The sequence below is a fragment of the Neophocaena asiaeorientalis genome, unplaced genomic scaffold, assembly GCF_003031525.2.
Source record: "Neophocaena asiaeorientalis asiaeorientalis breed wild unplaced genomic scaffold, Neophocaena_asiaeorientalis_V1.1 scaffold265, whole genome shotgun sequence".
NCBI lineage: Eukaryota > Metazoa > Chordata > Mammalia > Artiodactyla > Phocoenidae > Neophocaena > Neophocaena asiaeorientalis.
The window spans coordinates 1,888,857-1,913,341 of record NW_020172172.1 but is presented as its reverse complement, the minus strand read 5'-3'; the positions used below and the strand labels follow the sequence as shown (position 1 = coordinate 1,913,341).

At 40.6% G+C, this 24,485-nt stretch overlaps 2 protein-coding genes across 5 annotated transcripts in view; both read left to right on the top strand.

The window, feature by feature from the left end:
- Positions 1-239: 239 nt before the first annotated feature.
- ZNF197 (zinc finger protein 197) lies at positions 240-20,796 on the top strand. Of its 3 annotated transcripts, XM_024755985.1 has the most exons (7): positions 240-345; positions 2,352-2,433; positions 6,467-6,936; positions 8,135-8,297; positions 9,289-9,380; positions 9,681-9,807; positions 16,583-20,796. In XM_024755985.1, exons 3-7 carry the CDS (start codon positions 6,547-6,549, stop codon positions 18,898-18,900), a joined length of 3,090 nt encoding a protein of 1,029 aa, XP_024611753.1. In that variant the 5' UTR covers positions 240-345; positions 2,352-2,433; positions 6,467-6,546; the 3' UTR covers positions 18,901-20,796. The 3 variants fall into 3 exon arrangements, with proteins under 3 accessions (XP_024611753.1, XP_024611764.1, XP_024611774.1); XM_024755996.1 differs by lacking the exon at positions 2,352-2,433 and having other exon boundaries at positions 260-345; XM_024756006.1 differs by lacking the exons at positions 240-345; positions 2,352-2,433 and adding an exon at positions 7,886-8,018 and having other exon boundaries at positions 6,803-6,936.
- Positions 20,797-23,091: 2,295 nt separating this feature from the next.
- ZNF35 (zinc finger protein 35) overlaps positions 23,092-24,485 on the top strand; it is a 43,013-nt gene continuing 41,619 nt past the window's right edge. The window contains exon 1 of one of the 2 annotated variants that reach the window (XM_024756030.1): positions 23,092-23,198. The gene's annotated coding sequence lies outside the window, so the exon portion shown is untranslated. The remainder of the gene's footprint in view (positions 23,199-24,485) is intronic. The other variant, XM_024756020.1, reaches the window with a different exon arrangement.

Here is a 24,485-nt window from a genome sequence, read left to right as displayed (position 1 = left end):
TCAGGAGACAACAAGCGTCCTGAGGGCCTGAACCGTGTGATTCACCGCTGATCCTTGTGTTCCGGAACACAGCTACGCCTACTCTTTGGTTGGGAGGAATGAAGACCCAAGGGTCCAGTAGCTCCGCTTTTCTTCGCCTTCACCGGGAAAAACTAGGAACCATAGAGCTATGACTTCCTAGAGAGTCGGGACTGGGAGGTGGGGTGAGCGACCGGAAATCGCGGTATCCGCGGGTCAGCCATTATTTGGGGCCTCAGGTGCCGTGGCGTCTAGTTCCCGTGTCATCTCCCGGCGTCCCCGCCGAGGCGGCGGTCCCGAAGGCCGGAGCCGCTGTGGGAGCCCCCGGTGAGCGGGGTGGGCTCGGGTCAGGTTGGCACGCGGGGAGGGCGGCCCGGGGTGCGGCTTGAGCTCGCCAGGGCAGCGCAGCCTTCGCCGACCCCTCTCCGGACCTTACCCCCAGGGCGGTCCCTCCGCTCCGTGTTGAGGTAGACGCCTTGGCTGCGGCTTGGGGAAGGTATTGAAGACAGAGCCCCTGAGTCTGTGTGTCTGTGGACCGGCCCTCGAGTTAGTAGAATGTGCTGCCCCTTTGAGAACACCGCCCTCAGTAGTCAGGTTCCCCAGCTCAGGCTTTTCTGCTCTTTTCCCATCTTCTCTGAGACTGATGCTGAGAAACAGCTTGAGACTTCCCTGGAGCAGGGGCTCCCAGACTAATGGGGGCTTTTTTTTTTCCCCCTTGAGGTATGGACTGGTTCTCATGTTTTAATTTTGTAATATAATGGTATTTAAGAAGCAAACTTAGGCAAGCCGTACCACCATTGCTTTAGAGAATGTATTTTCACATTAAGCACCAAGATGGTAAACTCAGCGTAAACGCCGTCTTTTGCAAGAAAGGTCATTGCCAACCTGCGAGTGACTACGTATGGTTGTTTATTTTCGTTTTACCGCTTGCCAGATTAAAGCTTTATAATGAATTGTTGTCATTATTATTCTAAACCATTGCTTTAGAATAGTTGTTTGGGTTTCAGAAGTCTTTTCTTAGATGCAGTTATTTTGGACTTTTGGAGTTAGAATCCCTGAGTTCAGAATTTGCTCCCATAACTGAGTGGCCTTGAGTGAATCACTTAGTTCCTTTGAGGCTTCTTTTGTTCTTTTTAACGTGTGGCTCACAAACCTTTTGTGAGAAGCAAACAAAATGTATGTTTAAGGATTTGTTATTTGTATCTATCTGCAAAGTAAGAGTAAATAGAATTCTGATCATTTACTGTAGAAAATTATTTAGAAATCCTTCTCGCCCCGCCCCGGGTTTTATTTACTTACAGACTTTATTTTTTAGAGCAGTTTTACGTTCACAGGAAAATTAAGCAGAAAATACAGAAATTTCCCATATACCCCCTGCCCCCTCTCTTGCATAGCGTCCCCCCATATCAACATCCCCCACCACTGGAGGGATGGAGTGGGAGTTCGGGATTAGCAGATGCAAGCTAGTATTTATAGAATGGATAAACAGCAAGGTCCTCCTGTGTAGCACAGGGAACTATATTCAATACCATGTGCTAAACCATAATGGGAAATAATATAAAAAGAGTATATTTATGTATAACTGAATCACTTTGCTGTACAGCACAAATTAATACAACATTGTGTAATAACTATACTTCAATCCCCCCCCAAAATAATCCCCCACCAGAGTGGTACCTTTTGTTGCAGTTGGTGAACCTGTGTCAGACACATTTTAATCACCCAAAGTCCATAGGTTACATAAAGGCTCACTCTCTGTGTTTATATATTCTATGGGTTTGGACAGATTTATAATGATTTGTATAATGTATCCACCATTTTAGTATATAGCATGGTTTCACTGCCCTAAAAATCCTCTGTGTTCTGCCTGCTCATCCCTTCCTTCTCCAACCCTTGGCAACCACTGATCATTTTACTGTCTCCATAGTTTTGCCTTTTCCAGAATGTCATATAGTTGGAATTGTACAGTATATTAGATTTTCAAATTAGCGTCTTTCACTGGGTAGTCCATATTTAAGCTTCCTTTGTATCTTTTCATGGCGTAATAGCTTGTTTCTTTTTAGCACTGAGTAATATTCCATTGTCTGGATGTACCACAGTTTATTCATTCACCTATTGAAGGACATCTTGGTTGATTCTAGGTGTTGACAGTTACGAATAAAGCTGCTGTAAACATCCATGTGCAGGTTTTCGTGTGGATGTATGTCTTCAGTTTCTTTGGATGAATACCAAGGAGCACAATTGCTAGAATTTATGGTAGGATTATGTTTAGTTTTGTAAGATACTGCCAAACTGTCTTCCATAGTGGCTGTACCATTTTGCATTCCCACCAGCAATGAATGAGAGTTCCTGTTGCTCCACATCTTCACCAGCATTTGGTGTTGACAGTGTTCTGGATTTTGGCCATTCTAATAGGTACGTAAGGTATCTCATTGTTTTAACTTTCATTTCCCTGATGACGTATGATGTGGAGCATATTTTCGTGCAGTTATTTAAAATACGTATATCTTCTTTGGTGAGGTATTTGTTTAGGTCTTTGAGTCATTTTATCTTAACTTTTTTTTTTTTCCCTTGTCACACATCTTGTGATATCTTAGTTCCCTGACCAGGGATTGAACCCAGCCCCCTGGCAGTGCAAGCTCTGAGTCCTAACCACTGGATCACCAGGGAATTCCCCCTTGGGCCATATTTTAATTGAGTTGTTTGTTTTCTTATTGTTAAGTTTTAAGAGTTCTTTGTATAAAATATACAAAGGAAGGATAATAGTATGTGTCTTTTGCAAGTATTTGTCTTCTCATTCTTTTTTTTTTTTTTTTGCGGTACGCGGGCCTCTCAGTGCTATGGCCTCTCCTGTTGCGGAACACAGGCTCCGGATGCGCAGGCTTAGTGGCCATGGCTCACGGGCCCGGCCGCTCCGCGGCATATGGGATCTTCCTGGACTGGGGCACGAACCCATGTTCCCTGCATCGGCAGGTGGACTCTCAACCACTGTGCCACCAGGGAAGCCCTGTCTTCTCATTCTTGACATTGCCTTTTGCAGAGCAGAATTTTTTAATTTTGATGAAGTCTAGTTTATTAATTATTTCATTCAAGGATCGTGCCTTTTGTGTGTATCTAAAAAGCTATCACCATACCCAAGATCATCTAGGTTTTCTCCTAGGTTATCTTCCAGGAATTTTATAGTGTTGCATATTACATTTAGTTCTTTGATCCATTTTGAGTTAATTTCTGTGAAAGATGTAAAGTCTGTGTCTAGATTCATTTTTTGCATGTGAATGTCCAGTTGTACCGGCACCATTTGCCGAAAAGACTATATTTGCTCCATTTTATTACCTTGACTCTCTCTCAGAGATCAGTTGACTATTCATGTGGGTCTATTTCTGGACTCTATTCTGTCCCATTGATTTGTCTACAATTTTGCCAGTACCATGCTGACTTCATGGTAGCTTTTTGAAAGTTTTGATGTGGGTAGTGTCAGTCCCTCAACTTTGTTCTTCTTCTTCTTCAATATTGTGTTAGTTATTCTGGGTCTTTTGCCTCTCCATGTGAACTTTAGAATCAGTTTGTCAATATCCACAAATAGCTTACTGAAATTTTGATTGGAGTTGCATTGAATCTATAGATGAAGTTGAGAAGCACTGAAACGTTGACAATATTGAGTCTTCCTATCTGTGAACATGGGATAGAAATCCTTTTTTTAAATTCCTTTCCATCACCCCCAGATCAGTTACCAAAGAACTGCTCAGTTTTTCTCAATTGTTCTATCCCTACTACTACTTAATTTAGAACTTTAATTATTTGTTTAGACTACAGGTTTCCCCTAATGTCTGAAAGTAGGATTGTTTTTGTTTTGTTTTGTTTTGTTAATTTAGGTTGCACCAGGTCTTAGTTGCGGCAGGCAGGCTCCTTAGTTGCGGCCTGTGGGCTCCTTAGTTGCAGCAAACAGGTTCCTTAGTTGTGGCATGCAAACTCTTAGTAGCAGCATGCATGTGGGATCTAGTTCCCTGACCAGGGATCAAACCTGTGCCCCCTGCATTGGGAGCATGGAGTCTTATCCACTGCACCACCAGGGAAGTCCCTGAAAGTAGAGTATTCTTATGAAACCTTTCATAAGCTGAAATGATGTAAAACAAAGAAGCAGTTCCCTTAGGACACATCTTGCTAACAGATGCACAAAGTAAAAATATATAAAGCACAGATGCTCACAGACACAGGTTAAATCTACAGTGGCTTGGTGCTGAGATGCTGAGTGTAATTCCTGTGGAAGGAGCTTGACAGTGCCACTCTGGCTACTTGGGATGCCTCTGGCTGCCTCTCAGTAGCCTTTAGAATTGGCTTCTCTTTACCTCTTCACTCTAATTCTACAAAATTACCTCAAAGTTTACTTCCTTCTCTGATTTGCAAAGAATCTTTTTAACAGAGCTATATGTGCTGTCTCTCCCTTGCTTTTGAAATTACAGTTTCTTTATTCCTGGAATGGCTTTCCTAATACTCCAGTGGTCTTTTTTTCTTTACAGCCCAACCCAAAATTACCTTCATGAATTCTTACTGTGCTTATACGTCCTCCTATTAATTGTACTCACACATTATATTGAAATTATGTTTATATTTTGGCCTCCTCTGCTCCATTATAAGCATGAATTTTAAGGGTCCATGTGTTAAATAAAATTAATGAGGCACTCTTATATGTTACTGATAGTAATGTAACTATTACAACCTTAAAAGTTTAAACTATTTGTACCTTTCAGCCAAACAGTTTCTTTTCTGGGAAATTTTCCTGAAGAAGTAAGCAGAAATGTAACCAAAAATTCATTAACGAAGGGCTTCCCTGGTGGCGCTAGTGGTTGAGAACCTGCCTGCCAATGCAGGGAACACGGGTTCGAGCCCTGGTCTGGGAAGATCCCACATGCCGCGGAGCAACTGGGCCCGTGAGCCACAACTACTGAGCCTGCGCGTCTGGAGCCTGTGCTCTGCAACAAGAGAGGCAGAGACAGTGAGAGGCCCGCGCACCGCGCACCGCGAAGAAGAGTGGACCCCGCTCACCGCAACTAGAGAAAGCCCTCGCACAGAAACGACGACCCAACACTGCCAAAAATAAATAAATAAATTTATAAAAAAAAAAATTCATTAACGAAGATGGTCATTGCAGCTGAATTTGTAATAGGAAAAAAATATAAATCTAAACGTCTAGAAACAGAGGACTAAAGTATGAATGGGCTGATATATTCTTTTTTTTTCTTTAATAAATTTATTTATTTTTGGCTGCATTGGGTCCTCGTTGATGCACACGGGCTTTCTCTAGCTGCAGCGAGTGGGGGCCACTACTCCCCGCAGTGCGCAGGCCTCTCCCTGCGGTGGCCTCCCTTTGTTGTGGAGCACGGGCTCTAGGCACGCAGGCTTCAGTGGTTGTGGCACGCGGGCTCAGTAGTTGTGGCACACGGGCTTAGCTGCTCCGCGGCATGTGGGATCTTCCGGGACCAGAGCTCAAACCCATGTCCCCTGCATTGGCAGGCGGATTCTTAACCACTGCACCACCAGGGAAGTCCCATGGGCTGATGTACTCTTGAACATAATGATGAAGAATATTTGATATTGTGTTTACAACACAATGTGTGTGAAATTATGGAGCAGTACAGTTGGATCCAGTTTTGTGATCCAAATTGCCCGTTGGAGAAAGGACTGGAAGAATGTAGTCCAGAACAACAGCAGTGATTGTTCTTTGGTTTTGTATGTGTTTTCTGGTTTTACAGATTTTCCATTTTGTGATAAGAAAGATACATATTATTTCTAAAAAACGCACTATTTCTAGAAAGCAGAAGCCTAAGAACATAGGAAAGGGTGCTAGTGCAGAAAGATAATGATTAACATTTGAATCCATATACCAGGCACTATTCAAAAGCCTGAAATGTATTTCACATCGATTGCTTACAACAAGCCCATAAGATAGGAATTGTTGCCCCTATTTTACAGGTTACCAAACTGAGACTTAGAAGTGAGGTAACTTGTTCAAGGTCACACAGGAGTAGCCAGGATGCCCATCGTTAGAATGGTGGATAAAAGATTTATTGTAATTAGGTGGAAGAGAAACTGTGAATAAAGACCAAAGGAGGGACTTCCCTGGCCGTCCAGTGGTTAAGACTCCGTGCTTCTAATGCAGGGAGTGAGGCTTGGATCCCTGGTCGGGGAACTAAGATCCCACATGCCTCGTGGTCAAAAAAAAAAAGACCAAAGGAATTTCATGTTTTTGATATCAGCAATGGTCTGGGTAACATGCATATTAGTGTCCCTAGAGCCTTGGGCCTGGGCTTCTCTGTTAGAGGAGGCATGGCCCAGAATCTAGAACTTTGCATTCAGGGAGGTTTCTTCATTAGTGAGAGCTAACTGGGGTCTGGAAAACCTGATTGTTTCTCTGGGTTAACTTTAACAATGATTTCTTGAGGTCTTATAGATGATGTTCTCCAAGCTCTAAGGAAGAAGGCAAGCAAGGATTGAGGGGCCCTAGAGAGGAGCCTTTCTTAAATAACAACAATGACAAGAGAAAATTGGGCCCACAGTGCTCTGAGACAAGAGGGCCTTGTTAAAGGGAAGGATGATACCTGGAAGTGGGGAACCAGCTTCCAAGGGAGCAGCTCCTCTGTTTGGGAGACCTCCCACCTGCACTTTAGACAGTTACGTTACCATGAGACATCTGGACCCCAGGAGGCACTGAGCCGGCTCCGGGAGCTCTGTCGCCGGTGGCTGAGGCCAGAAGCACGCACCAAGGCACAGATCCTTGAGCTGCTGGTGTTGGAGCAGTTCCTGAGCATCCTGCCCGGAGAGATACGGACCTGGGTGCAGATCCATCGCCCCGGGAGTGGTGAGGAGGCAGTGGCCCTGGTAGAGGAGCTGCAGAAAGACCTCGATGGACCAGCACTAAAAGTGAGAAAGGGGAAGGGGGAAGAGTTTGAGGTGGAAGGAGGGAGTAGGCCCAGGACAGAGGGGATAGAGGATGATGCTGTGATTTTCATTAACAATAACACAATAGCAACCCTAATGCTAATTAAAACAGGTTCATGAGCTGTTCAGACCACAGAATGTATTTTGAGAGAAATGGATTTATGATTGGGGTCTTTGGGCCAATTCAGAATCAACACAAGGCATTGACTCTGCTTTGCCTCCTTGGGTGATGCTTGCTAATGCTGAGTTTGGTTCAAGAATCTGAAGAACGTAATGTTTGTAAGTGTTCCTCTAAACAGAAACATATGTATTGTTTGTATAAGTATGTTTGGAGTGATGTTGTAAGCCTGAAGTATAAAAGGCAGTGGGAAAGCATGAATGAAGCTTTCTAGATCTGGCAAGACCTCCCCATGTTTTCCCCTACTGGGGATTCTGCGAGCCAAGGGATGGGTTTGAGATATTTGCCTCTGATAAGATTTTATATCCTTGGCTATTAAATTGGGATCTTGATATAGTTTCTAGTATGTGTCAGATCTCTTTCTGTCAATCTGGAGCCCACTAGAAACATTTCTATATAAGAATTCTGGAATATAACTTGGGAGTGATACCAAGGATGGGCTTATTTGTTTAAATCATAAAAATGAAGAATTTAGAGCTACATATTTCAGTACTAATCACTAATCCATCTTTCTCATTTGAGAGATAAGAAAATGGAGGCAGGAAAAGGTTCACTATATTGTCTTAGGTGAGACATCTAGTTAGCAACAAAAGCAAATGTCTAGACTTCTAGTGTTCTTTCTATTGGAGCAGGAAGGGATAAGTGAAGGGGTAAATAAGTAGAAGAGTGTATTGAACCCAGGTGTAATCTAAAACGAGGTCTGAAGCTCTTAATTGCTTGTTACTTCCCATTCCCTCCTTAACCCACACCCAGGTCTGGCTTCTGTTTCCACCGTTGTGTTCAGTCTCCTCTGGGAGAGGTCACCAGTACCATGAGTGGGGCTAGAGGGCAGCTCCATTGTTCTCAAGGCAAAGCTTTACTGCTGTTTTGATGCTCCATATTTGAGGTGGGTCACTCTCATCTCACAGTTCTAGATTACGGGCAGAAAGAGGTCCATGTTAGGTGAGTCCATTTTCTGGAGGTACAAGAAGAGTCAGCTTATTTTGTTCTGCTTGTTCCCAGGTTCCAGTCCTTGTCCAGGATCAGGACACTCTCCAGGAGGGTCTGAGCACTCCAGGAATAGCACTTCCTCATGCACCCACTGGCAGCCACATATCAGCTGAAATTCGCTCAAATCCTCTTACTGACCCAGTGGTGTTCAACTTGCTCCAAGATCCTCAACATGGTAACTTACTGGCTATGACTTTGGACTTTTCTCAGGACTCTTACTGTGACTCATCTCCCTACTCCCAGATAGTTGCTTCCTCTCCTGCCCTTATATGAACCCCTTATGGTACCAAGCTCTTTCCTGTTCTCCCTCTTGTCCTTTCCTGGGTCCCTCTGACCCTTTATCCATTCTTTTTTTTTTTTTAATTAATTTATTTCATTTACTTATTTTTGGCCGCGTTGGGTCTTTGTTGCTGTGCGCGGGCTTTCTCTAGTTGCGGCGAGCAGGGGCCATTCTTCGTTACGGTGCGTGGCCTTCTCATTGTGGTGGCTTCTCTTGTTGTGGAGCAGGGCTCTAGGCACATGGGCTTCAGTAGTGGCAGCACGTGGACTCAGTAGTTATGGCTCACAGACTCTAGAGCGCAGGCTCAGTAGTTGTGGCACACGAGCTTAGTTGCTCTGTGGCATGTGTGATCTTCCGGGACCAGGGCACAAACCCATGTCCCCTGCATTGGCAGGCAGATTCTTAACCACTGCACCACCAGGGAAGCCCTTTCTTTTTTTTTAATTAAAAAAATTTTTTTAAATTTGGTTACGCTGGGTCTTATTTGCAGCTTGTGGGTTCCTTAGTTGTGGCTCGTGGGGCTCCTTAGTTGAGACTCCCCAGCTCCTTAGTTGTGGCATATGAACTCTTAATTGCGGCATGCATGTGGGATCTAGTTCCCTGACCAGGGATCGAACCCGGGCCCCCTGCATTGGGAACACGGAGTCTTATCCACTGTGTCACCAGGGAAGTCCCCCTTTATCCATTCTTATTGCTATTCTTTGTGCTATTCCAGCCCTGCACGTGGGGGTCAGAAAAGATTTGTAGGTCATTTTATAGCCATCGTTGCCTAGTTCTGGGAGCTCTGTGTCTTTTTGAATTCCTTGTTTATAGAAGATAAAGATATTGGACTTGGAGTAGTGGGCAGGAACAACAGTTATCTCATATGCAGCTTTTTCTCCTTCAGATTCGCCTGCCCCTGAAGCTTCTGCCCTTTCCCAGGAAGAGAACCCAAGAAATCAATTAATGGCTCTCATGCTCCTGACAGCCCAGCCCCAGGTAAGATTTGCATCCTCTTTTCTTCCTAAGATCCTATCTGCACTATCTCATTGTGGCTGAAGTATCCTAATTGTGGTTGGAGTATCTCTCATCCTTGTGCTTGGATGTCCAGTCAGCTCCCATCTCTAAATCAAGGTCGATGCTATTGGAAGGCAGACTTCATGTGGGGTGTCCTATGTCTCCCTGATATCCCTTGCCCACCTCATGCCCTCACAACCTGTCTTCCCCATAAGTGAAAGGGACCTTTCAGTAGGGGAGCTTCCTGGGCATGGATAATCTCACACATACCTGTTATTTCAGGAATTGGTGATGTTTGAGGAGGTATCAGTATGCTTCACTTCAGAGGAATGGGCATGTCTGGGCCCAATTCAGAGGGCTTTGTACTGGGATGTGATGCTGGAGAATTATGGAAATGTGACTTCCTTAGGTAAGGACACTTTCTTTCCATAATTCTTACCTTTACTTCGTCAGCTTTTTTTTTTTTAACGTTTTTATTGGAGTATAATTGCTTTACAATGGTGTGTTAGTTTCTGCTTTATAACAAAGTGAATCAGTTATACATATACATATGTTCCCATATCTCTTCCCTCTTGTGTCTCCCTCCCCCACAACTTCATCAGCTTTTGTTTGTTTTTCTTTTCTTTTTTTCTTCCCCCTACAGTGGAAGTGCAGATTCTTAACCACTGGACCACCAGGAAAGTCCCAGCTTTTGTTTGTTTTTCTGATTATGAACATAGTATAGCATACTTATTTTGGAAAACACAAAATATTAGGAGAAAAAAAATTTTTTTTAACCCACTATTTGCAAACAGCTACTATCAAAACTTTGATATATTACCTTTCTGGCTTTTTTTGTGTGTTTGAGGTTTTTTACATTGTTTTGAGAGTGTGTATTTATGAATATATACAGTTTTATAGCTTGCGTTCTTTGCAGTCACCTCACTCTCATATTATCACAAATCTTTGCAACAATTATCTGTATTGGCTGCGTAATTTGTGTCATAATTTAGTTAGCCATTTCTTTATTTTAAATAATTGCCATAATAATAATCTATCTCTATGCCTAAGGTTTTTTTTTTTTTGTGTGTGTGTGTGTGTGTGTGGTACGCGGGCCTCTCACTGTTGTGGCCTCTCCCGTCGCGGAGCACAGGCTCCGGACGCGCAGGCTCAGCGGCCATGGCTCACAGGCCCAGCCGCTCCGCGGCATGTGGGATCCTCCCAGACCGGGGCACGAACGCGTATCCCCTGCATCGGCAGGTGGACTCTCAACCGCTGCGCCACCAGGGAGGCCCCTGTTTTTGTTTTTTTAATTTCTCATTATTTTTTAAAAGTAGAATTACTAGGCCTAAGTGTTTGAATTGTTTTAAGGCTCTTGCTTCATACTGCCAAACTGCTTTCCATAGTGATCTCAGTCCTCTCTGCTCTTCCCAGCTGTACGTAAGAACCACTCCTTTGGCTCTGCCTTCATTGCTGCTGAGTAGTCCCATTCTTTTAAATTATTGCTAATATAATTTTTTAAGTTATAATATCTTTATTCTCAAGTGGATTTCTTTGATTAATAACGAGTATTTTTTAAAAAACTGTTTGCCATTTATGTTTTCAACAAACATTAAACACCTACCACGTAATGGCACCTATGGAAATGACGTGATTCTGCCCTTAAGTAGCATGATTTGGGAGATGAACATAAAAAGAATAAACAAGGCAGAGTAAAATAATTGGTAATAGAGTGACGTAAGCCTCTTGAGATGGAAATGAAGAAGACAAAACAATCAGTACCAATTCCTGGGAATTAGGAAAGGCCATGAAGGAAGTAGCTTTGTATTTCATTGTCTGAGTATCATGCTTTACATTGACAGCTTTATGATACTGAATTTCTATTCAAGAACATTACATATAGTTCCATTTGTTCATACTGCCTTTGTCTGTTTCAGGCCTGTTTTAAAATTGCATTCAGGTGGATCTTACATATTCTGGTTACATTGATTCTTTGAAATAGGACACTTTTCTGATGTTTTCTAATTGATCATTGTTTGCATACATAAAAATATTTAATTTTTGTATGTTAATTTTGTACCCAGCAACCTTAGTAAGTTTTTTATTGTTCATAGTAATTTATACTATATATTTTTACATATATGAGAATATGTCTTTTAGTATCTCAGCTATGGTGTGGTGGTCAAGCATTTTGTAGATTTTATATTTTGATACATATTCCCAAACTGCTTTCTATCAATGATGTACCAATTTACACTTCTACATAAAGAGTACAAGAGGGCCCATTTCCCCTGTATGTGCTTATGATTTGGTCACTGTTTTGCGGTTTTTTGTTTTTGTTTTTGTTTTGTTTTGGCTGCGTTGGGTCTTTGTTGCTGCACACGGGCTTTCTCTAGTTGTGGCGAGCAGAGGCTACTCTTCATTGAGGTGCGCGGGCCTCTCATTGCAGTGGCCTCTCCCGTTGCAGAGCATGGACTCTAGGCACACGGGCTTCAGTAGCTGTGGCTCACGGGCTCCAGAGCGCAGGCTCAGTTACAGATCATGGGCCCAGTTGCTCTGCGGCTTGTGGGATCTTCCGAGACCAGGGCTTGAACCTGTGTGCCCTGTATTGGCAGGCGGACTCTTAACCACTGCGCCACCAGGGAAGCCCTGGTCACTGTTTTAAAACTTTGCTAGCTAGGTGAAGGATACTATCTTTTGTTTATTTTTCTTTCATTTCTTTGATTATTAGTGTTATCATGTTTATTGGTCATTTTCTGCTTATTCATATCTTTTCTACATATTTCTTTTATTTATTAGAACTACTAACCCTTTGTCACATGTTGCACATTTTCCCATTTGTTTGCCTTTCAGTGGTATTATTATTATCATTATTTTTTAAGTCTTAGAAAATCTTTCATGTAGTCAAACAGCAATATTTTCCTTTGTGGTCTCCTTCTCCATAAAATTATTAGTTTTTAAATCACCTGTATTTTCTTCAGACATTTTCATTGTTTCGTTTTTACATTTAAGCTTTAGTCCATCTAAAGTTTATCTTGATATACAGAATGACATAGGAATCCAGTTTGTATGTTTGCTTTTTTTTTTTTTTAACCCAAGTGGCTTTCAGTAGTTCTAATGCTATTTACTCAATAATTCATCTTTTCTTTGAAGAATTTTAAAGCATGCTTTATGGGTTAATTGATTAATTTTATGAAAAACACTCACCATGGATCCATACCTCACGCTGTAAGCCAAAATAAATTCCAGATGGGTCTAGGAGTTAAATTTGGAGTTAAATTTAAAAACTAAGAAGAAAATGTAATTCCTTACTTATTCCAACTCTTTAAGGGAAGAGAAGTTTGAATCAACTTTAATAAGTAAGATATGCTCTAACTGCAATGCTGTTAGGGCTTTGGGCAAGCAGATACCAAGGTGTTTATGCTCTTTGACCTAGTAATTCTGACTTGAGGAGGCTACCTTAAGGAAATGGTTCAGAAAGAGGGAAAATAAGTAATGTGTCTAAAGAATCTCGTCCCCACGAAGGATTTATAATGTTTAAAAGTTGGGCACGACCAAATTCCCCCAGACAAAGTACTACACAGCCCATGGTGTTTTGACCTGGGGGTAGACTGTAACACTATCATATTTGACAGTTTTGTGCACTCAGTTTCTGTGCATTGATAAGCTGGTAGAAAAGCAGACTCCCAGATAGCTTGCACATACTTCTTCAATATGTAAAAGACTTGTATATGTTCATTTAAGAGATTGGAATAGGATTTGAAGGTTATTTTTCAAGAAATATTAAGCATCTCCCACATCAAACTTAGCCCCTGCCATAAAGTACATTCAAGTTGGAGTAAAAGACATTTACACAAATAATTACAATACAGTGTGGCAAATGTTATATAATAAAAGTATGCATGAGTGCGGGAGCACGTAGGAGCTTGGTTAGATGGAAGAACTGGGAGGGTGGGGGAGGGGTGGATGGTTTAGGGAAGGATTTACAGAGGGTGAAAAAATGAAATCTCATTGCTGTTTCAGTTTGGTTTCATGAGCACCCTCATTACTAGTCAGGTTGAGTATCTTTTCATATGTTATGAACTACCTAGTACTGTTCTTTGCCCATTTAACTTTTGGAATATTGGTCTCTTTTTTTTGGCTGCACCGTGTGGCTTGCAGGATCTTAGTTCCCAACCAGGGATTGAACCTGGGCCCTGGCAGTGAAAGCGCCAAGTCCTAACTGGACAACCAGGGAATTCCCGGATGCTATTATTTCTTAATTTCCTGTTTTTTGATTGTTCAGTGCTAATGTACAGAAATACCACTGACTTTTGTATATTGATATTTATCCTACAACCTTGCTGAACTTATTTAGTTCAGATAGTTTTTTGGTAGATTCTTTAGGATTTTCTATGTACAAATTTTGCAAATAGAGATAGTTTTATGTCTTCCTTTCCAATCTGGGTGCCTTTTATTTCTTTCTTTTGCCCCATTGACCTGGCTAGAACCTCCAGTAGTGTTGTGTAGAAGTGGCAGGAGCAGACATCCTTTACTTGTTCCTGCTCCTAGAGGGAAAGCATTCAATCATTCACCATTAAGTATGATGTTAGCTTTAAATTTTTTGTAGGTGTCCTGTATCAGGTTGAGGAAGTTCCCTTCTATTCCTACTTTGTTGAGTGTTCTTATCATGAAGGAGTTTTGGACTTTGCCAAACACTTTTTCTGTATCTGTGAGATGATTATGTGAGTTTTGTCCCTTATACAGTTGATATGGTATATTACATTAATTGATTATCTGATGTTATATCAGCATTTGCATTCCTGTGATAAATCCCACTTGATCATAGTGTATAATTCTTTTTTATATGTTGCTGGATTCAGTTAGCTAATACTTTGTTGGGGATTCTTATGTCTGTATTCATAAGATATGTTTGTAGTTTTCTCTTTTTTTGTCATATCTTTGCCTGGTTTTGGTATCTAGGTAATACTGGTCTCATAGAATGAGTTGGAAAGTGTTCCCACCTTTCCTATTTATTGGAAGAGTTTGTGAAGAATTGGTATTCTTTTAATGTTTGGTAGAATTCAGCAGTGATACAGTCTGGGCCTGGGGTTTTCTTTGTGGGTAGTTTTTTGGTTACTGATTTAATTTCACTATTCAGATTTTCTATGTCTTGAGTCAATTTTAGTGGTTTGTGTCTTTCTACGATTTTAGCCATTTCATCTTAAGTTGTTCAATTTATTGGCACAGAATCATTCATGGTATTCCTTTATAATCCTTTTTTTATTTCTGTAAGATCAGTGGTAATTCCGGGGGCGGGGGTGACTTTTGTACTTAGTTTTTAAGGCTGTAGGTTTGGGCAGGTAGCAAATTGGGGACGAGGAAGAGCAATTTGGGAAGAGAAAAAGGGGCAAGGGCAATGACAGAGAAGCAAGCAAAAACATGACATGTTTGGGCATCTCTACGTAGTTTTCCATGCCTAGAGTCTCTGGGCATAAAGGGTACTAACAAGAAGTGAAGCCAGAAAAATAGGCAGATATAGGGTGAAGGCAACTCTTGGGCTGTTCTAGTCATTTGTGCTTTATCCTATAAGCAGTGAAGGGTTATTTGTTTTGAGCAGGTGAGTGACATGATCAAATATACTTATTGGAAAGATAATTAGCAATGGAGTGGACATGGATTAGAGGAGTGGGCAGTATTGGAGGTAGGAAACCCTGTCTTTTTCTTGCAGGCTTCACCAGAGATTGCAGAAGGTAACCAGCTTCCTCTCTCATTCTCATATTTTTCTCCCAAGTCCCTTAAAGCTCAATAGGCCCATACATAGTCTGATTTCTATACTAAAATTTCAGATCATTTAACCAGCTAATTAGCTACTGTGTATATAAAAGTTGCTCATTTCTTAACGATTTTCCATCTCAGTTTAACTACTTGCAACACTTCTATTCCTTAAAACACTTCTACTTCCTTAAAGAAAGGGAACCTTCCTTTCCACCAGCATCCTGCTTAAATTGTGAAACCAGTCTTGATACAATCACTGTGGACAAGGAAACTGGAGTACTGGTATTGGATAGGCCTAAGACACATGCCCATCCCTACTGCCAAGTGAAGCAGTGTAGTGTGATGGGCAGTCCTACCCAAACTCCAGAGAGAGGGACAGTTGAGATGAGATATGACGGCCTGATCTAAGAATGTAGTTCACTTTAACATTTATTGGATGTTTTCCGTTTTCATACTCTCATAAACTTAAAGAAGTTCATAATAGAGTAAAATAGTTACACTCCTTTCCCATGTCTTTTCTATTTAGGGAGAAGAATAGTGTTTTTATACTCAAATAGAAGATAATGTTAATATTATTTACATAATTTTACTTACTAGATAATTTGGGGAACTAGTTCATAATTTTTCTCACATTTGGATGGTGAAAATAAGTTTCCAAAACATTTAAAATATATATAATTTCACATTTTAAAATATTTGAGATGTTAGAGTAGAAAAGAGGTTAACTAGTTTAGCCTCATTATTTTATAGATGTTTTCATCGTTTTTAATGTCTATGTTTTTTCATTTTGTTCTGTATTTCTTCTCTTTTATATTTAATTAAGTGAGGGAGTCTAACCAAACCTGATATTTTTGTGAAATGAATTTTAAAATTCTGTTTCTCAATTTTGGAAGGAGAATTCTAAGCATTAAGTTGCTTTTTCATGGATTTTTTTTCCCTGTAGGTTAATTGCTTTCAAGTAATTAAAAAGTGCTTATACACTTGACTTCACAAATTAAAGATTGTCTTCCAAGTTTTTAGGTATATTTTCTTTCTTTTAGAGTTCCCATCTTCCTAGCAAGAAGAAAATAAAAAGACAGCTCTTTATAAGCCAAATGGTTCTTTTTGTCCCATCCAACTTCTTGAGCCTCAGGTGTGAACCACCTACGAAAGATCCCATGTTCTTTCTCTGATTCTTCCTTGCATCTGTTTTTTCAGAATCCTTTCTATGTTTACATCTGCTCCCTGAAGGCAAAGAGCTTAGAAGTATCTCAGAATGAAGTTTATGTTAATCCATTTACAACATTCTGTCATTAGCATTCAGCTTTATACCCTCATTTAACAAAAATCTTTTCCTTTTTGTATGCATATGAAAGTTTCCTTCTAGCTTGTTTTAAAGTCATTTGAAGATCTTGTTCTCACTAACACAGGGATATGATAATATTTGCATTTTTAATTCCTTTTACTAGAGTGGGAGACCATGACTGAGAATGAGGAGGTGACATCAAAGTCAAGCCTATCTCAAAGAGCAGATTCTCAGAAAGGAGCATCAAAAAGACTTCAAGGAAATGTTCCCCAGGTTCTTGACTTTGAGGAAGAGTATGAATGGCAAGTTTTAGCAAGTCAGTGGGGAAGTGAAACAAGGGAAGGAGATACACTGAAGAAAGTTTCCCTGTGTGAACGAGAAAAGAGGAAAAGGACTCCACCAGAAAAGCGAGGCCAAAAGTGGAAGGAATTTGGAGAAAGCTTAACTTCAGATTCAGCTTTTTCTGAAAGTTTAATAGGCACTGAAGGAAAGAAGCTTTATAAATGTGATATATGTTGTAAACATTTCAATAAAATCTCTCATCTTATAAACCATCGGAGGATCCACACTGGGGAGAAACCTCATAAATGTAAGGAGTGTGGAAAAGGCTTTATTCAGCGCTCAAGCCTTCTAATGCATTTACGGAACCATTCTGGGGAGAAACCTTATAAATGTAATGAATGTGGGAAAGCCTTCTCTCAAAGTGCTTACCTTCTAAACCATCAGAGAATCCACACTGGGGAGAAACCTTATAAATGTAAGGAGTGTGGAAAGGGCTTCTATAGGCACTCAGGCCTTATTATACATCTAAGGCGCCATTCTGGAGAGAGACCTTATAAATGTAATGAGTGTGGCAAAGTTTTCTCTCAAAATGCTTACCTCATTGATCACCAGAGGCTCCACAAAGGAGAAGAACCTTATAAATGTAACAAGTGTCAGAAAGCTTTCATTCTGAAGAAGAGCCTCATTCTGCACCAGAGAATCCACTCGGGGGAAAAACCCTATAAATGTGATGAATGTGGAAAAACCTTTGCCCAGACCACTTACCTTGTTGACCATCAGCGGCTCCACAGCACAGAGAACCCATATAAATGTAAAGAATGTGGAAAAGTTTTCATTCGAAGCAAAAGCCTCCTCTTACACCAGAGAGTTCACACAGAAAAGAAGACCTTTGGTTGTAAAAAATGTGGGAAGATTTTCACTTCTAAGTCAAGCCTCATTGACCATAAGAGGATGCATAGCAGAGAGAAGCCTTATAAATGTACTGAATGTGGGAAAGCCTTTACTCAGAGTGCTTACCTTTTTGACCATCAGAGACTCCACAATGGGGAGAAGCCCTACGAATGTAATGAATGTGGGAAAGTTTTCATTCTGAAAAAGAGCCTCATTTTACATCAAAGGTTCCACACAGGAGAGAATCTCTATGAATGTAAAGACTGTGGCAAGGTCTTTGGTTCTAACAGAAACCTCATTGACCACGAGAGACTCCACAATGGGGAAAAGCCCTATGAATGTCGAGAATGTGGAAAAACCTTCATTATGAGCAAGAGTTTCATGGTCCATCAGAAGCTCCATACACAGGAGAAAGCCTACAAATGTGAGGATTGTGGGAAGGCTTTCAGTTACAATTCAAGCCTGCTCGTACATCGGAGAATCCACACCGGGGAAAAGCCCTTTGAATGCAGTGAGTGTGGTAGAGCTTTCAGCTCTAACAGAAACCTCATTGAACATAAGAGAATCCACAGTGGTGAGAAACCCTATGAGTGTAATGAGTGTGGCAAATGCTTCATTCTGAAGAAAAGCCTCATTGGCCATCAGAGGATTCACACAAGGGAAAAGTCTTATAAATGTAATGACTGTGGGAAAGTCTTCAGTTACCGCTCAAACCTTATAGCCCATCAGAGAATCCACACTGGTGAGAAGCCCTATGCATGTAATGAGTGTGGGAAGGGCTTTACTTACAACAGAAATCTTATTGAACATCAAAGAATTCACAGTGGGGAAAAAACCTATGAATGTCATATATGTAGAAAAGTCCTTACCTCTAGTAGAAATCTTATGGTACATCAAAGAATCCATACTGGAGAGAAACCTTATAAATGTAATGAGTGTGGAAAAGACTTCAGTCAGAATAAAAACCTTGTTGTACATCAGAGAATGCACACTGGGGAAAAACCATATGAGTGTGAGAAGTGTAGAAAGTCTTTTACTTCTAAGAGGAATTTAGTTGGCCACCAGAGAATCCACACCGGGGAGAAACCATATGGGTGTAATGATTGTAGTAAAGTTTTTAGGCAAAGAAAAAACCTTACTGTACATCAGAAAATTCATACAGATGAAAAAAACTGTGAATGTGATGAGTCTGAAAAAGAATTCTCTCAGACTTCAAACCTTCATCTTCAACAAAAAATCCATTCTGTGGAGGAATTCTCTTGGCTCCAAAATGCCTGTGAGTCCAAGACAGAGATTCAGAAAATCTAGTATCGTGTCAAATGGAATAGAATCCCTGCCTACTTAAGTAACTGTTGGATAAATGGCAGCATATGGTTTTTATAAGGAAAAAAAAATCATGATCACCCCTTTATAGACAAGTATGTTGCATGAGGAAGAAAGTTAATCTAGACTTTCAAGACTACAAAAACATAAGCCAAATTCTAGTTAAATATTCTGTCCCAAACCATTTGTTATGAACCTAGAAAAGGACCTTGGAGCGATCAAAGATTCTGAAGAAATTGGGTTATGTTTTATAAGATGTAATGGTGTCATTGTAAATGATAGCAAAAATATCTTGGTATTAAAAAGTGTACATTTTTGAAAAGGTATATATATATTGTACATTTTAAAGATAGTATTACTGCTAGAGAAAGTCTCTACAGACGGTATGATTAAGACATATCAAACATGGAGTTGGATGGGCAAGAGTCTGCTGTTTGAGGACAACTTAAGTACACTATATTTGGAATCAGAAAAGCTAGGTTTGGGTCCTGGCTCTTTCTCTCACTAGCTCTGTGATGTTATTAAGTCAGCCTCTAAGTCTCAGTTTCTCTGTCAATCAAATATTGGTATAATGCCTACTTCATAGCATTGTTGTGAGCATTCAGTAAAAGGATCATGTGAAAGTACTTTATGAAACAATTTAGTTGTCAATAAAGTTGGATAAAAGAACATGATCTAGAACAAAATCTAGAACATGGCATAATGTAATGCTTGTTCATTAAGTTAATATTAGGACTTAATGCACCTCAAAAGATTCATTTTTATAGTAAGAGGAAGTATGGTGGATAGCTAACTTTGGAATTTTGTACTTTAAAAAGACCTTTTTAAAACAGCTTTTTAAATGTCTAAGGGAGATAATAGATAATATATTCGTTTTAATGGAAAAAAGATTGGCTTATTAAATAGTATGTCCAGCTATTAGTATGATGCCAAGAAAAACAATTTATTTTTCAACTTTTGGATTTTAAAACTAGCAGACGTAGAGTATCAAAATGGAAGGACAGTCCTATGTTGCTTGTCGACAGGAAAAAATCCTTAACCCCAACCCTTGAGCTGATTATCCGTGCTACTGTCATTCTGAATTCTAATCAGCATTTCATCATTATTGACGTACAAATAGCTTGTTACTTAAGAAACAACATTCTGTCCCAGCATTCAACTTACTACATAAGTTTTTTTACACAGAGCCAAGCCCTTCAAAGCTCTGATTAAACCAATTCAGAATCCACCTCTGAGTGGTCAGGCCCATTTACTCCCAGTGAACCAATCATTCATTCAGTCTGTACCCTTTTGTACATTTGTAAATTTATTTCTTCCTATATTCTTTATTTGATAATTTTATGTTGTAATTCTCAGAACTCCAGTTCTGTCACTGGAGTATAAATACCTTAATATTAGGATTGTGATTTCTAATACTAGCAGCATTGAAGTTGTGTGTTGATTATAATAAGTGTTATTAATTCAACCCCAAAGTTCCTTGAGGGCTGGTTCCTCAGACTGAAGGGACCAAGAGTGAAAACTGGAAGGGGTCCAGGTTAAAAGTCTGAAGACCCTGTGAGTCAGATTCTGCCACTCTTCCTTGGACAAATGCCTTCATTTCTTGGAGCCTCGATTTCCTTATCTGTTAAACAGAAGGAAGAATATCTACCTCACCAAGTTGTTATGAGGTAATGAATATGAAGATGCTTTATGTCCATACAGAAGAATCACCCCGGATTATGTAATAATTACACAGGGAAAGATGTACTTTAACGATGAAGAGAGTTGGCATTTACCTCTTAATCAGTTTAACAAAATGTAACATTGCTAAGACTGAGACAATTCACATAATGTGCCTCTCCGCATGTAATGCAATAAAGCCAAAAGTATAACCTGAATTTATCAAGCTTCTTAGACCTGATTGCCAGTTTACAGAAATACAGGAGGCAGAGGAACAAGATAAAAGACACCATGAGAAACAAGTTTCAAACATGGGATATTGTGTAAGAAAACTACTGGGAGAATCCCCTGGCGGTCCAGTGGTTAGGACTCCTTGCTTTCACTGCTGAGGGCGCAGGTTTGATCTCTGGTCGGGGAACTAAGATCCCACAAGCCAAGCGGCCCGGCTATAAAAGAAAAATAAAAAGAAAACTGGATTCTTCAAAAAGATACAGTGAAAAAGGGAGGGATGATAATTGTTGATGCTGGGTGAATATTGAGAGTTCATTGTACTGCTTTTGTATATGTATGAAATTTTCCATAATGAAAGGTATAAAAAGTGGAGGAGAAGGTTGTTTTTAAAAGATACTAAAGAGCCATAAGATACTGAGCCAGGAATAGACGCACAGATGCCCAATGGATTTTCGACAGGTGCAAAAGCAATTCAGTAGAGGAGAGATAGCCTTTCAACAAATGCTGCTGCAGCAATTGGATAGCCATAGGCAAAAAATAAAAATCACAGCAGGAACTAAGACTAAGCAAAGAATTCTTAGACATATCAAAAGCATACTCCATAAAAGGAAAACAATGATAAGTTGAACCTCGTCAAAATAATTTTCTCTCCAAAAGACTCTTTAAAGAGGATGAAAAAGCATTACAGACTGGGAGAAAATATTTGCAAATCATATATGCAACACAGCACTTGTATCTAGACTAAAGAATTCTCAAAACTCAGCAGTAATAAATAGATCCAATTAGAAAATGGGCAAAAGACATGAACAGATATTTATGGCATATGAAAAGACGTTCAACATCATTAGCCATTAGGGAAATGCAAGTTAAAAATCTGCACAGCTATCAGCTTTTTAAAAAAAGTTATAACACCAAATGCTGGCAAGGATGCAAAGGAACGGAATCTTTTACATTGCCAGGAATGAGAAATGTTACAGCCACTCGGGGGAATAATTTGGCAGTTTCCTATAAAACCAAGCATGCACTTGCCACATACCCAGTATTTGCACTCCTGAGCATTTATCCCAGAGAAATGAAAACTTGTGTTCACAAAATAACCTGTACATGACTGTTAAAAGCAGTTTTATTTGTAATAGTCAAGATCTGACTGGTGGTTAAAACAAATATCCTTCAACAGGTGGTTAAAACAAACTGCAGTATATCTATACCATGTAATACTATTCTGCAATAAAATGGAATGACCTATTGATAACCTGCAGTGACTCAAGTGTATTCCAAGAGAATTATGCTGAGTGAAAAAAATCCCATCTGAAATGTATGGCCAGATTTATATAATATTCTAAAATGACAAAAGTATACAGATGAAAGTATACAGATTAGTGGTTGCCAGAGGTTGGGAATAGTGGGAGGGAGCAGGGGAAGAGGGAGGGGTAGCACTTAGGGAGGCCTTGGTGGTGTTGGAATAGTTGTGTATCTTGATTGTGATGGTGGTTACACAAATCTACACATGATAAAATGACAAAGTGTACACACACATTGTACCAATATCAATTTCCTGATTTTTTAAAATATTAAACTATGTAAGATGTACCCATTGGGGGAAACTAGTTGAGGGGTATTATCTTTGCAACTTTCTGTGAATCTGTAAATTCAAAATAAAAAGCAAAACTGAAAAGCCGTACCAAATGCAGTGTGTGAAACTGATTTGGAAAAACAAAATTATGAAATATATATTTTAGGGCAGTTGGAAATTTGAAAATGGTTATTAGATGGTTTCACGGAATTATTAATTTTCCTACCTGTAATGATGGTATTGTTAGTTTGGAGATTATTCTTATTACTGAAGGATGCATATCGAAGTATTTGGAATGAAGTGTTTTGATGATTACAACTTAAAAAAATGTCTTCAATATATAGAGAGGTAAGGCAAACATAGCAAGTGTTAATTGTTGAGTACAGAAGGATACAGGCATTCGTTGTACCATTCTCTGTACTGTTTGATATTTCCAGAACATTTAGGGCAAAATTATCAGGGTCTTCCACAGATGGATGCTTTGTAGTTTCAGGCTGTCGGGTGCGCGCCTCGGTTAAGTGGCCTTACCCGACCTAGGGATGCCCCGCGCTCTGAGGCTCAGTTCCCCAATCCACCTGCACTCTTCCTCTAATCGCTTTTGCCCCCATCACTGGTCGGTAGCGATATTGGACACCCAACGAGAAGACAGCACCTCCGAGATTCCTAGAGAGGCTGGCCTGGCGACTTGGGGAGCCGGAAGCCCATCCCCAGGCACTTCCTGTCCGCTCATTGTTCTCGCGCCGGTAGGCGCAGGGGTCGCGGCCGCTTGCCTTCTGCTCCAGAGCCCGCGAGCTCCGGCCGGGCTTCTTCTCCGCGAATGGTGAGCGGGATTGGCGTGGCCTGGGCGCGAACGTCGGTGGTGAGGGAGGTGCCATCGCAGGGTCCGCTGGCCTCGTCCTCCCCTCGGGGATCCTAACCCTGTCTGTCCGGAGGTGGCTCCGCGCCCCGCCACCTCGGAAACTCGGCTCTCGCCTACTTATGGGGGCCTAGCACGCGGGAGATCGGACACGGACCGCCCAAGGGGCCAGGGTCGACCCCACAACAGGGCTGCGTGGGGCCTGGAGAAGGAGGAGATGCGTTGCCACGTTTGGAACTAGGGAAAGGACATTGAAAGGAAACCCTTGTTAGGAGACTTTGCTGTCTAGGGCTGGAGGCCGATTAGAGTTTGATCAGCAGTGTGATGACAATACTCAAAGTAGGCAATCTTGCGTATAGATAGGTGAAACGAGTGTTAAGGGCCTTCCTCCCTGGTAGAATTCAGCTAGTAATGGAAAGAATAATTCTCCAGAATTAAGATGTGTTGCAGGACTGAAAATATTGCATTATTGAAGAGATGCAGTGTATACAATAAATTGCCAGTACGTTAATGTAGGATAAAGTATGTGATCACTTCAGTAGCAGCAAAAAGGGACTTAATGAAATGTAGCACGTTTTTCCCTAATAAGACATCTAAAGGGGAATAGGAAAATTTCAGTTTCTTCATAATCAACTAAAATGGTAAGGTTATTTTACTCACAAATCAAAAAAACAATCTGTTGGCTTGGCTATGATACAGGGGTACTGTTAAGTTGGTGGTGGTATGATTTGGTGCAGTCCTTTTAGAAAGCAATTTGGGGAACTTCCCTGGTGGTCCAGTGGTTAAGATTCCTCGCTCCCAATGCAGGGACCCGGGTTGATCCCTGGTCAGGGAACTAGATCCTGCATGCTGCAACTAAAAGATGTGCATGTTGCAATGAAGACCCAGCGCAGCCAAATAAATATTTTAAAAAATAAAATAGAAAAAAAAAAAAGAAAGCAATTTGGCAATACATGTCACTCATAAAATCCTTCAATCAGCAATCCCACTATTGTAAAGGAATAACTCAGCAGCAGAAAAAAACTATTTGCATGAAAAGAATCTTAACAATTATTAAGAAAATAAACTGGAAACAAAAGTTCTTTTACTAAAGCAGTGGCTAATAAATAGGGACTGGGGACTTCCCTGGTGGCGCAGTGGTTAGGGGGCCCGGGTTCGATCCCTGGTCAGGGAATTAGATTCCACATGCATGCCGCAACTAAGAGTTTTCATGACACAACTAAGGAATCAGTGAGCCACAACTAAGACCTG

Excerpts from the sequence above, each read along its gene's own strand:
- ZNF197 (XM_024755985.1), top strand. The coding sequence starts at position 6,547 with ATGACAAGAGAAAATTGGGCCCACAGTGCTCTGAGACAAGAGGGCCTT. Across the intron at positions 6,937-8,134 it reads TCGATGGACCAGCACTAAAA|GTTCCAGTCCTTGTCCAGGA; the intron begins GTGAGAAAGGGG and ends GCTTGTTCCCAG. Across the intron at positions 8,298-9,288 it reads GCTCCAAGATCCTCAACATG|ATTCGCCTGCCCCTGAAGCT; the intron begins GTAACTTACTGG and ends TTTCTCCTTCAG.